Here is a 12,370-nt window from a genome sequence, read left to right as displayed (position 1 = left end):
GAAGGATGGAAAAGTAGTCCAAGACACACACAGTTTGTGAATTTTAATTTTAAAGTTTACTTTTTAGCCATCTAAGTTCTTAATTCTCAGATATCAATTACTTAGAGAAATAGCCCCTAAATTTTTCACTCTAAATACATTGTTCTCAGGGTATCCTGTTCCTGCAAGATAGTATGACCTAGTGATAATCAGTTTTGAGAGTTTTCTGATAACCAGTGAGTTTGACATCAAAATCCAGAACAGAAAATCCAGACTTTTGTTTAATTTTATCAGAACCAATCATGGAAAAAGTATGTGCATCATTGATACGCTGACATTACTCTGTAGAAACCTGGTTGTGGACCCAAAAATCAAGGGAGCCTAATGAGGACATTCACTGATACAAAATCTTTTATTTTACATGAAGGTTCACTTTTGGTGTAAGAAGTAGTTTTGTGGGATTTTTATTATTTTACAGCTTGCTTTGTGTATTCTCAGTTCTGAGCTTCATAATGGATTTGCATAATGTGACAGAATGCATCAAGAAGAGCTGTAACTCTGAAGTTTTTATGATTGTTTTCTTATTAGTCTTCTCTCACTTTTTCTTCTCTTTCTAGGGTATTTGGGTCCCCGAAGGAGAAACTGTAAAGATTCCTGTGGCCATTAAGATCCTTAACGAGACCACTGGTCCGAAGGCCAATGTGGAGTTTATGGATGTAAGTAAGAGACGACCAGTGTCTGTGAGGTTTTTTTGCGGGGTGGGGTGGGCGGGGTGTGTCTTTCTGTAGTCCACAGAGACTGTAAAGAGGAATTTCTGCCAGTTTTCTTCCCTTATATTTAAATAGTCGAAGGAGGCTTATACACAGGACCAATACTGTGCTGATACTCAGCAAGTGCTACAATATCATGTCCCTAGAGAAACTCAACTGCTGAGATTTTGTGTGTAGGCCTTTTCCCTCCTTTCCTTAGGCTTTGACCAGCTGTCTTACTATTATCTATATCTATAGCATTGTCTAGAGCAGCAGTGTTCAAACAAACAAACAAAACCAACTAACCAAGGCTACATCTCAGCTGCAGGTAGGTCAGTGCTGCCTCTCTGACGCTGGAGAGCTAGGCAAACCTATATGAGGCAATGTTTAATTGATTGCATGTAGATGATTCCGTTCCAGAACTGTGAAGTACCTGGGCTGCCAGGGTAATGCCAGTGCCATGGTAATGAAGGGCTGGGTTTTTCACTCTGCAGATGTCATGCACCCCAAGATGCTTGGAGTTTTCTTATCAATGGTCCTCCCATCGGTGGAAGGCTGAAACTCCTCTGTCTCAGGTGCCAGTTATTTTATCTTTCCATGGCATAGACGCTAGAGATGAGGGAGAAGATTTGCAGGGGAGCATCTTACCACGTATGTGAGTCTCTGCTGGTGCAGAACTCAAAGAAACAGAAATTTAGCCTCAGCTCTCTTCTGCTTCAGTGTTCATGAGAACTAAGCACTGAGAGTCTGGGGGCTGTCTTGAGCAGCAAAGCATAACAGGGAGGGGAATAAAAACATGCTGGATTTTAAAAGCCTTTTTGCTTTACTAATTTGAAATATTGTTAATAAGAGGTCAAGATCATAATTTTCGTGAATGTTCTACTTTCACAGAGACTCTGCACTCTGTTTTTAGGTCCGTGGCAGGATCAAGCTTCACTGAGACTGTGAATATGTATGTCAGTATTCAGTGGCAATTTTTTGAGAAATAGAAATTTGCACTTTTTTGTAAATCCCTCTTGTGAACTTGAAAATCACTTAGGACTTTTAAGTCTTGAAGTTCTGTTCAGTGTATAGGCTTAATTTGCTTAGCATTAACGAGACTGTAAACCACAAGAAGAATGTACTCCCGTTAAAGAGTCTGTTCTTCCATCTAGAAATTAATATAAAGGCAGAGTTATGGATTTTGTTATTTCAGAAGAATTGCCACATGTGAGTTCTTAGGCAATGGAACAATGGCCGCATAGATACGGTATTTCCTGTGCTTTTTACAGAGCACTGCACATTTATGTTGATAACATTCAGTAATCACTGTGCACAAATAAAAAAAAAAAGGCCATTTTGGCCTTGTTCAAAAGAAATGAATTGCACTAAAGGGATAAAGAGGATTAGATGTTTGCTTAATGGAAAAATAAGAGTCAAGAGTATATTTAATGGTAGAGCTCCAGAAAGAGAAGAGCTGGTGTTCAGCACCCTTTTGAAGTGAACGTGCGGGGAGTGCAAGGGCGCCGAATGCAACCTGCACTCCATGTCTAATGCCAGTGGTCAGCTCAAGATCAGGGAATTGTTATCACTGTATGAAAGTCAGTGGAACTGAGCAACTTGCACCAACTGAAGATCTGACCCCTTATCTGAGAGAGAAATAATAGTAATATCTCCTTCTCTGATAATGATTAACCCCGGAGTGCTCTACAAAGAAAACATGGTCCTTGTTAAATGACAAAGTTCCTTGTCTGAGGTTTCATAGCTGAGCTTGATCAGCTGACTTAATTCACTGGACCGCATTTCTCTCCGGTGTATGCATCATAACACCTGATAAATTAGTCAGAAATCATGAAGGTTTTTGGAAACTCTAGAGATTTTAACTATGTAAGGTACAGGCACACTAGGAAAGGTTTCTCTTTAACAGTTTCTCATGAGTCTCTGACCCAGTGGTAACAAGGTGAGAGAAAAGTTAATGTTATTTTTAGTCCTAGAGGTTAATAAGAACTTAAAGGTTATTCTTAATCATAATAAAAAAGAATTGGACTTCCTTAGTTGAGATAAGTGACAATAAGGAGAAATAAGATGTTTTGTATCAGTGCCACATTTGATATATGTACAGTGATCTGTTACATTCTTTGTTGTCTGTTACATTCTTTGCAGTATGTTACAGGTGTCTCTAACATACTGCATTGATGAAGATGATGGTTTAATTTAATTCTTTTGAAATAATTGCTCATGCAATCATACAGATGTTCTTGTCCTCACCTCCTAACTCAGTCATCTATTTCCTGAAACAAGCCACAGTTTAAAGAGAATAACCTAGGCATTGTTTATGATTTTAATGTGACCACTTCTCTCTGTACCAGAAAGGACATAGGTTAAAATTTTAAAAAGTTTAAAACTATTGTAAGGACATAACTTAAATATCTTTCATTGAAGAGTGAGTTACAGTAGAGAAATGTGGTTTACTTATTCTCACTCCAAGGCTTTGGTCAGTATAACTATCCTGATAAAACTTGATACTGCTTACTTGATAGTGTTGTTTTATAAGGAAAATTTAACCATACATATGAAAGGAAAAAGCATCAGTTGTGATTTCAGTAAAAAGAGTGTCCTGGTTTCAGCCAGGATAGAGCTGGTTTTCTTCACAGAATCCAGTGTGAGACTGTGTTTTGGATTTGGGATGAGAAACTGTTGATAATGTGCTGATGTTTTGGGTTGTTGCTGAGCAGTCAAGGACAGTTCAGCTTCTCATGCTGGCCTACTAGCAAGGAAGCTGGGGGTGCACGGGGAGCTGGGAGGGGACACAGCCGGGACAGCTGACCCAGACTGGCCAAAGAGATATTCCCTACCATACGACGTCATGCCCAGTACATAAACTGGAGTTGGCCGGGGGGCGGAAATCGCTGCTCGGGGACGGGCTGTCGATCGCCGGGGGGTGAGCAATGGCTGTATTGGGCATCACTTGTTCTTGTACATTCCTTTGTTGGTATTATCATTGTTGTTTCCTTCTTTCTTTCTGTCCTATTAAACCGTGTTTATCTCAACCCACGAGGTTTTTTTCCTAATTCTCTCCTCCACCCCACTGTGGGAGGGGGAGTGAGCGAGCGGCTGTGTGGTGCTTAGCAGCCGGCTGGGGCTAAACCACGACAAAGAGTATTATGAATAGTTGTCATTGGTTAAAAGTGATTGTATCAGATTTTTTTAAAGGTATATAGGTGACTAAGTGCCATTATGAACATAGTGTGGGTTAACTCTTAAATAAGTGTTTGACAGTTGGTTATGAATGAGAAGAGTAGGTTAGTGAGAGGGAGGGGTCTTTATGTGAGTCACACCCTTGACTTTCCTTTTTTTGTGCTTGTCAAGTACAGGTGTGCTTTTGTCAGCAAGTACTTCTTACTCAATTGTGTATGTCCTTGTACTTGCAAGTAAAACTTAGCATTCCTTTTAGAGAGGCTCTGGAAAACTTAAAGGCTCTTGTAAACAGCGGTTTGTGTACGAAGTACTTGGGACACCAGTGTCTACAGAAATAGCTGGTATAGCTGTTAGTGGCATTGTCCATAGGCTCTGGTTTAAAACTTCTAATGTTGGCAGAATGTAAGTCTAAAAGTGGTCTGCGAGCTCCTGAAATTCTGTTAAATGTTATGCTAAAAGAGTAAAGAACAATAATTTGGCTACTGGGCTGTCATTTCAGTACCTTGAGCACCCACTAATGGATCTGTAATGACTATAATGATATAATGCATGATGTTAGCACCTGCTATGTCCAAACACCTCCCACCCTCCTCCCATCAGGGGATGATGAATTGGCCATCATCAAAAAGTACATCCCCTCTTTGGAATTTTTCTTCGGGGAGTTGCAGCAGAGTCTACATTCCGGGCTTTCTCCACACATTCCTAGCTAGCTCTTTTTCTTCTAGTCTGCTCCCTGCTTTCTTACGTGGTTTTTATCACTGCAGTAGTCCGTGTCTGTTATAACAGTGCAGGCTTAAGTCTACTAAGTAACCCATACCACCTTCTCCAGGGCAGAAGCAGAATGTAGATGCGGACTTCTGGATTTGTTGTCGCTCTGCAGAGGTGGTGGTTACTGTTTTGTAAAGTGTAGGTTTACCTTTTTTCCCCACGTATTTCTCAGTACGTATTATCTCTAGATTGATTTCACAGTCTAAAGAATTTCCTCTCAGGTGTTGAAACAGTTAGGTGTTTAAGGTGTGGGGCATAGTTTCTCCTCCCTGCTCGGCTGGTCACACTGCCATCGTCCCCAGAAGGGCGCTGGAATTTGAATTCAGAGTGCAGGTGTTCTTGCTACTGTTCTGCCTGGAAGCGTGTCTGGGACGGGAGTTGCCTACAGAGGCAAGTGGTATCAGAAGGGAAGGATACCCTGCTCCTCACCCTGAGGCTAGTAACAGAGTATATGAGGGTGCTGAGAGAAGAGGAAGGCTTGTTGTGAGGAAAAAAGGCAAATATGCAGCTGAGAGGCTACTTGGTAGTAGAACAGGGACTTTATAATTTCACTTGTGAAAACAATTTCCCCTCCTCAGCCTCAAATTACTCGACTGTTATGATTGTCTGATAAGTCAAGTAGCCATTGGCCTGATCAGATGGTTTAACATCAAACCAGATGCTCAGCTGAGAATGTAATACATTCCAAAGTCATGCTGCGGTTGGAAAGCATAGCAAACCATCTTTGAGACTAGAATGAAAAATATCTTTAAACCAACTTGTCATGAGGTAACAGACAATTGATGAGGGCCTTTCTCCTCTAGTCCTCTAAGCTTGATGTTTCCAGGAAGTAATCTTGTAAGCTGTGATTCTGTGCAGGGTTTTGATCCACTTACGAGTTTAATCTGTCCTCTCTGAACTTAAAGGCTCCATTATCTGTTAGAAAATAATTAGAGGCTGCAAGCACAAGTCTGCATACACAGAGTTCCTTGGGAGTCCCTGAGCTCATTGAGATGAAGACAGTTTGACTGATGGTGGTCAGCTGATACTGGGCCAGAAGCTAATAATAGAAGGCAGTGCTGCCTAGCTAGGTGAGAAAGTTAACTTGGGAAAAATTAAACTGAAGGGTTTGGGATTTATGGTTGGAAATAAATTTCCCATTCTCATTTGTTTCCTGGTAAGAGAGCTTCAGAGGCAGTTGGTTTCTTTTATGGTTTTATAATTAAGATCTAGGGGGCTTCTTGACTTCGCCTGGACTTACTGTAGTTCCCTGCTGTCTCTAGGAGCAGCGCGCAGTGTGCAGGAGAGCATTTGTCAAGCGAAGTGTAAAGGTGATAAGTGACAATGACCTCCACCAGGCATGCAGCAAACAAATTAAAGCTGGATATAGGGGGCTGATACCCACATCTTTTATTTATGCCTGGCCTAATTAACTAAATTAATAAAGCAGTCAGGTGTGTTGTACTAGAAAAAGAGAGAGAAACGTTTTTTTCTAAATTGTAAGCTTGTCTTTATTATAAGACAATCCTCAAGATGTATCAAACTTACCTTTGGTTCACGTAGCTGACCAGCAAAAGAGAATTTTATCCCCTGTTCAGCTGAAAGCCCTCAGAGATCTGGATAGGTCTAGATGCTTTCTTTGTTTCTTTAGGTATGTCTAGATGCCATTGTGGAAAGTGCACTGGAGATACTACTAGCTAGTCAGGTGGGGAAGGTGAGGGAAGACTTGCCTTTTCTGCGTTTCCATCATTGGCATTAGACACAGGAAGGTTCTAAGCTGAAGCTTTTGGGTTCCTTCCCTAGCCCACCCTGGCTTTCACAGAGTGCTTGTGGCTCCCAATGGACACACTCTGTGATGCACAGTTTCTCGGTTCACACAGGTGCATTTACACTGTGTCTCCTTGTAAGATTCTGCCTTATATAACTATGTAGGTGACTGGAGAAATATTTTTGTCTGTCCCTTGAATTATTTTTAATTCTTTGTATGCATCTCATGCTACCTCAAGGCAAGTGTTTGACCCAGGCCTTCAACAGTGCTCGTAGATGCTTCTGAAAGTCTGGAAAGACATTGGTACCAATAGTAGTTGGATAGTACATCCAGGCACCCCACAGTCATTCCACTAACTACATGGATGCTTGGAAATATGACCAAGTCAATCTTGAACCTCAGTTTAAAGGGCAGCTTCAGGATGAAATTAAATTCCTTATGGCAGCAGTGAGACATTTTTCCTTATCCCTGTCTGCTGTCATTTGTGTAAACATCCTCCTTTCCAACTGGCATAAGGGATCTCTGTAAGAATAGCTGATAATGAACAGCAGCGTTGCTGTACTGCCCGGCAGTGTGCTTCAGCTGCGATTCAAACAGGTTTTCACTCCGTCATGTTAAGCTGCTGGGGTTGGGGGGCAAGGGGTGACCTAACTCATTTGCGCAGTCTCCCCCCTTCCTCCCACTTACACACACTGTAAGTGTAGCCACTCAGGAGGGGGAATTGTTTGCCTGTCAGTTCCGGGCACAGAAGCTCACTGTGATTGCAATTACAATTTCCAACTTGTCCAGAGATGCCAGAAATCAAGCTGTCCTTGAGAACTCTGCATACCACGCGCAAGCCCCCGAGAGTGATCAGCCTCTACAGAAGCTGGAAATCTGATCACTGCTGAAGGTTAACTTCTTTTAGTCATCTGAAGATTAACTGCTTCAAGGCCACATTGCTGCTACTTCCATCTTAAGTAATAATTTTCTCTTTAAATGATTACTTCAGTATTTTTTCATTCCACAGTATGCAAGGGTAAGATGTGTGTGTATGTGCCGGGGGGTGTTAATTTTTCATATGCAAGAGCATGTGGCTGTACGGAGAAAGTATGTACAGAGAAAGGATGAAGTACAAGTACAGACAGACAAGCCAGGCTGTTTGCAAACCGTTCTGCTGGCATAACACTGGACCTGGAAAATACAGTGAGGGAAAGATAGTTTGCCTGCTGCTCATGATGGGAGTAATCTGAGCCCTGTTTGAAATCAATGGGAGCTGTGAATTTGCCACAGCATTCAGCAGGGCCAGGACTTCACCTTCCAAGAAGTCTGCCACAGGTTTAAGGGAGAATCACATGCTTTAGTGACTGACTGAGGTTACGAGTTGTTCCTAAATGAGTTAGGAAGTATATTCATAAGCTTTTTATTGATGGCAGTGGCCATCAATATTTAAAGTTTGTATTGCAGTATGACTCGGAAACCCTGCATAAGGTTGGGTAAATATGCGAGTACGGAGAAGATCAGAGAGGAGTGTTAGTTTATTCACTCGGAAACATAAATGTGGATTAATTGAAGCTATTCTAATAAAATTCAAGAAGTAGTTTTGTCTGTAAAGAGTGTGTCTTGTATTACAATTTATTTTTAAAGGTATGAGGTACTTCAGTAACATGGTGGATACTTCTTGTTGCTTTGGAGTGTATGTTTGAGCTTGGTTACTGAAGCATGAAGTCAGTTATTCGCTTAGCTGTATGTGTTACTGTTATGAAGGTCAGGCTCCCGTAGTTGTCACTGTTTTATCAGGACACAGTAGGAAAGAGCTTTTTCAAAGAAGTGTTTAGAAATCAAACAGGCAAAGGATGGGAATATTTTAAAAAACAATAAAAAAGGCAGAGAAATGGTGCTGTGAGCTTCAAAAGTGGTACACAGTTTAATTAGGAGGCTTAATCAGAAGCTCTTGGGATTTGTATTTGCAAGATGAGTTTTCTGTTGCTTACAGTACCATGGTTCTCCTTTTCTTGGTATTGTGCTGTATGTTGCCACCTTTTACTATACACTAGATCTGGACCTAAGCCAGAATTCTCTCCTCCAGCTTCATATTTTCCCAGGGCTTATACTTTGTATCTGGATGTGGGCTTTTAGGAGAACAATCTTGCACACTTCAGGAAAAATTTCTACTGGATACTGTGTGGCCATGAATTTTGGGGACTCGCCTCCCAGCACGATACTGCCTGCAAGTGTTAGTCTTTTTCATCTGCACAACCGGTGGATGGTGCAATTTAAGGCAGAGGGGAAGATGTTATCCACGTAAGAACAGATATTGCTGGAGTGGTAGGCTATAGCTGGTAGACTTGTACTTACACACACAAGAAACAGCCTTCCTTAAATGTCAGCAGAGTGACTGGGAGTACTGGAGTCATTTCTGGCATTCAGGTGCAAAGTGCAGAAATAAAACTAACAACACTTTGTAAAATGGAAGATAAGATTATTGAATAATGTTTGATAACGTTATGAGAAGAAGCTGACACGCATACCCAGTTTTAAAGCAGACTTTGGCACCGAGAACTGGGCAACTAGTGCTGACTTACCGCTAAAAGAAACTGAAACCCTGTATTTAAGAAACTTCCTATTGCTTTGCATTTTTTCTTTGCCTCCAGCTCACATTAGCAATATAAAATATGCACATGTTAACGTTTAAGTTCCTAAAGGACAATGTGTATGCCAGAATGTTGCCACACTGATAAAAAACGCAGGTTTTTATGGGACCTCTGTTAATAAAAAAGAGGTACTGTTTCCACAGGCTTAACTGTAATGCATCCCAAACAAGCCATCAGTAGTTCGAGGTTAATGGTGAATCTAATGAGGTTTGAGGGAAAGACTGACAAAGAAATGTCTTGATATTTAAGTCAGAGGAGCTGGCTGTGAAACTGTATGTATACGCTAGCTAATGATTTTTGAAGTACACTTGTCTGTGATTTAGTTCAGTGCCAGATGGGTAGGCTATTACGTATCAGATCTTTCATGAAAGCAGGCTGATGGGGCTGTGTGTGAGCTCCAGCACATGCTGCAACTCACAGATCAGCAACAATGCAGAAAGTGAGCAAGGGCAAAGGGCCCCGGAGGATCAACGCATTATATTTGTCATACTTGGTTTTCTGGTGCCAAAGTGCCAAATCAACTTACACTTAAGGGAAAACGAGGTTTTTTTGTGTTGTAGTGAGAAAAAAAAAAACAAGACCGTTTTATGCATACAAATACTCACACTGTGTTCATTTTTAATAGAAATTTAAGGACACAGAAGTACAGGCTTATAGGAGCTGAACTTGAAGTGTCACTGTCAAAATACATTTTTATCTTCAAGTCTTCTAACAAACTGTAGTTTGGAATACTTCCCCCTTAGTGCTTTGTTGCAGACAACCCTTTAAAAATTAAGTGTTTTCCATGTCTCAGTGCTGGTCCAGACACCTCTGATACATCAGCAACTGTCACAGACTTATAAAAACGAAATAATTAACATTTGTTCATCTTAATATTCTACATATTTTTTACAAGTGATAGTCAACTGTCTCTATCACTGCTTGTCACATAGTTGCAATGGAAGAAATAAGACAGGGAAATGTGGTACATGACTGGTTTGCTGATAATCTTTGTAATATTGTGCCAGTAACTTTTAGAGCTCAGTGCAGTAACTAGGATAAACAGATATAGAGCTGAGGGCACAACGTGGCTTGCAGTCCACGGGGCAGTAATTGCTGGTTTGAAATGCTTGGTCCTTCAATGCTGAAACTGTCATTCCAAAAATGAAAAGATTTTGCAGAGCAATTTTTTCCATATTAACTTTGGTGTTGCTTCTCGTTGTAATATACGGCATCTCTTAGGTCTATTAAGGTCAGAAAACCTTTGTGCTGTGAAAACATGGCGAGCTGCTCTGTGGCCTGAAAGGCTTTCACTCAAGATAGACACATCAGATAAAGGGTAGAGGAATTATTACTATACCCATTTATTGATGGGACTCTGTGAATTGCAACACAGATCTCATAGCCTCTAAGCAAATTATTTGATTTTTTAAAAATTAATTTTAATTACATTCTGGTTTTAAATTGGCTTGGAATGTTTACTTAGAAAAACAGATACTATATGAGGTTTGTTTTCAGACAAAGGTGTGTTATCTAATCATCCACTTGAGAATGTGAGGCTCCGGGGAGACCTTATTGCAGCCTTCCAGTACATAAAGGGGGCCTATAAGAAAGACGGGGACAGACTTTAGGACACCTTATTGCAGCCTTCCAGGACTTAAAGGGGGCCTAGAAGAAAGATGGGGACAGACTTCTTAACAGGACCTGTAGCGATAGGGCAAGGGGTAATGGTTTTAAAATCAAAGAGGGCAGATTTCGACTAGATATAAGGAAGAAATTGTTCCCAAGGAAGGTGGTGAAACCCTGGCCCAGGTTGCCCAGAGAGGTGGTGGATGCCCCATCCCTGGAAACGTTCCAGGTCAGGATGGATGGGACTCTGAGCAACGTGATCTAGTTGAAGACGTCCCTGCTCATGGCAGGGGCTTGGACTACATGACCTTTAAAGGTCTCTTCCAACCCAAAGATTCTATGATTCTATGTTCTTTTCCTATCATGTTATCAGTCAGTACTTGCCCCCAAGTCAGGTATTTTAAAGAAGCTGGATTATGCTTGATATAAGGTGAATTGTGTATTAGCAACAGAAGAGAAATAAGTATTCTTCCCTCTTAGTTACTTATAAGGTGATTACAATTGTATCCTGGAGGTTTCTGCTTTGTATAGGCTATTGGGTTTTTAAGTGCATAGACAAATACGCATTGTACAAAATAGAATTAAGAAGGTTTCAGATAGACCAGAGCCTGTCGTTATCTTACTGCTTTACATGACAAATTATCCAAAAATGTTTAAGAAAATACAGCTACATAGATGCTTGAGCTATGTTGACAACTTGCAGCTGTGTTGCATTTGCTCAAAAATGGCTGAGGTACAGTCAAGTAACAGTTTATCAGATGGAAATGTTAAGACCGCCATAAAGTAGAGGAACGTTGAACAGGGACTAGCTAAGTGCAGGTCCCCAGATTTACTAAGTGGAGGCAATGTCAGTGGGTAGCCAACCCGCAGGTTGAATCTGTTTGGAAAACGTTCTATGGTGTTGAGGATGCTTTTGCTGGCTAGGCAGTGCCCTTTGGTGGAGTTCAATGGCATGATTTGTATAAAAGCAGAGTTTAGCTCTTTGTATGTTTTCTGAAGCCAAGCAAATTGTTTTGGTTTTTTTAAGTGAAGTATTGTTGGTTTAGGTCAGTGGCTAGAGTCACCTGCTAAAAATACAAGTCCTCTGAGAAGTTTTTAGTAATGAAAGTGTTTGGAGGAGGTTTGGAAAGAAAGGGTGTTTGAAATGAGGAATAGTGTGAGTTTCCTTGGTTGAAATGTTTTCTTGGCAAAATAATGAAAAAATATCTCTTGGTAAAATATATTAATTTGTTGGAAACAAAAAGAAGAGTTTCTGCTGAAGCTTTTTCAATGGGAGATAAATTCCAGTGAATTCCTCACCTAGAAGATGTTTTAGAAATATGTTAGTGATTGAAATCCCTCTTTGGTCATTTTCTGAAGGAACTCTGGTGGAGTTTTGCTTTGAAGTCATCGGTTGTTTCAAAAGTCAGACTATGTTTATTAAGTAGGAATGTTGTCAAGTCCTAATTGGAATATTAAACATTTTCCCTGTGTGATTACGTTGTGGACAGCAGGGAGAAGGAGTGGGGACGACTGGGGAATTTTTTCTTCAACTGAGTAAAAGACAGGAAACATTTTCCAGCGCTAGGTCTTTGCTGAGGATCTGAATGCTGTGTCCTGCCTGATTTTAAGCAGAGTGGGGAGATGCATCTGGTTCCTCTGTGAGTAGTCTCTTCTGTCAGGTGGGAGCACAATTTGCATTCTTGACAGTACTGTCAATCAGATGAGAA

The 12,370-nt window shown here is 40.8% G+C and overlaps 1 protein-coding gene across 1 annotated transcript in view; it reads left to right on the top strand.

The window, feature by feature from the left end:
* Positions 1 to 12,370, top strand: part of LOC104623385 (receptor tyrosine-protein kinase erbB-4) — a gene marked incomplete at its 3' end in the record, with an annotated part of 113,577 nt that overhangs the window by 88,797 nt on the left and 12,410 nt on the right. Inside the window, exon 16 of the mRNA XM_010290460.1 lies at positions 597 to 695. Coding sequence (XP_010288762.1) covers positions 597 to 695 — 99 coding nt within the window. The remainder of the gene's footprint in view (positions 1 to 596; positions 696 to 12,370) is intronic.

Source organism: Phaethon lepturus, unplaced genomic scaffold (assembly GCF_000687285.1).
Source record: "Phaethon lepturus isolate BGI_N335 unplaced genomic scaffold, ASM68728v1 scaffold19457, whole genome shotgun sequence".
Taxonomy (NCBI): domain Eukaryota; kingdom Metazoa; phylum Chordata; class Aves; order Phaethontiformes; family Phaethontidae; genus Phaethon; species Phaethon lepturus.
The sequence above is the reverse complement of the archived record's forward strand: the minus strand, read 5'-3'. Positions and strand labels throughout refer to the sequence as shown.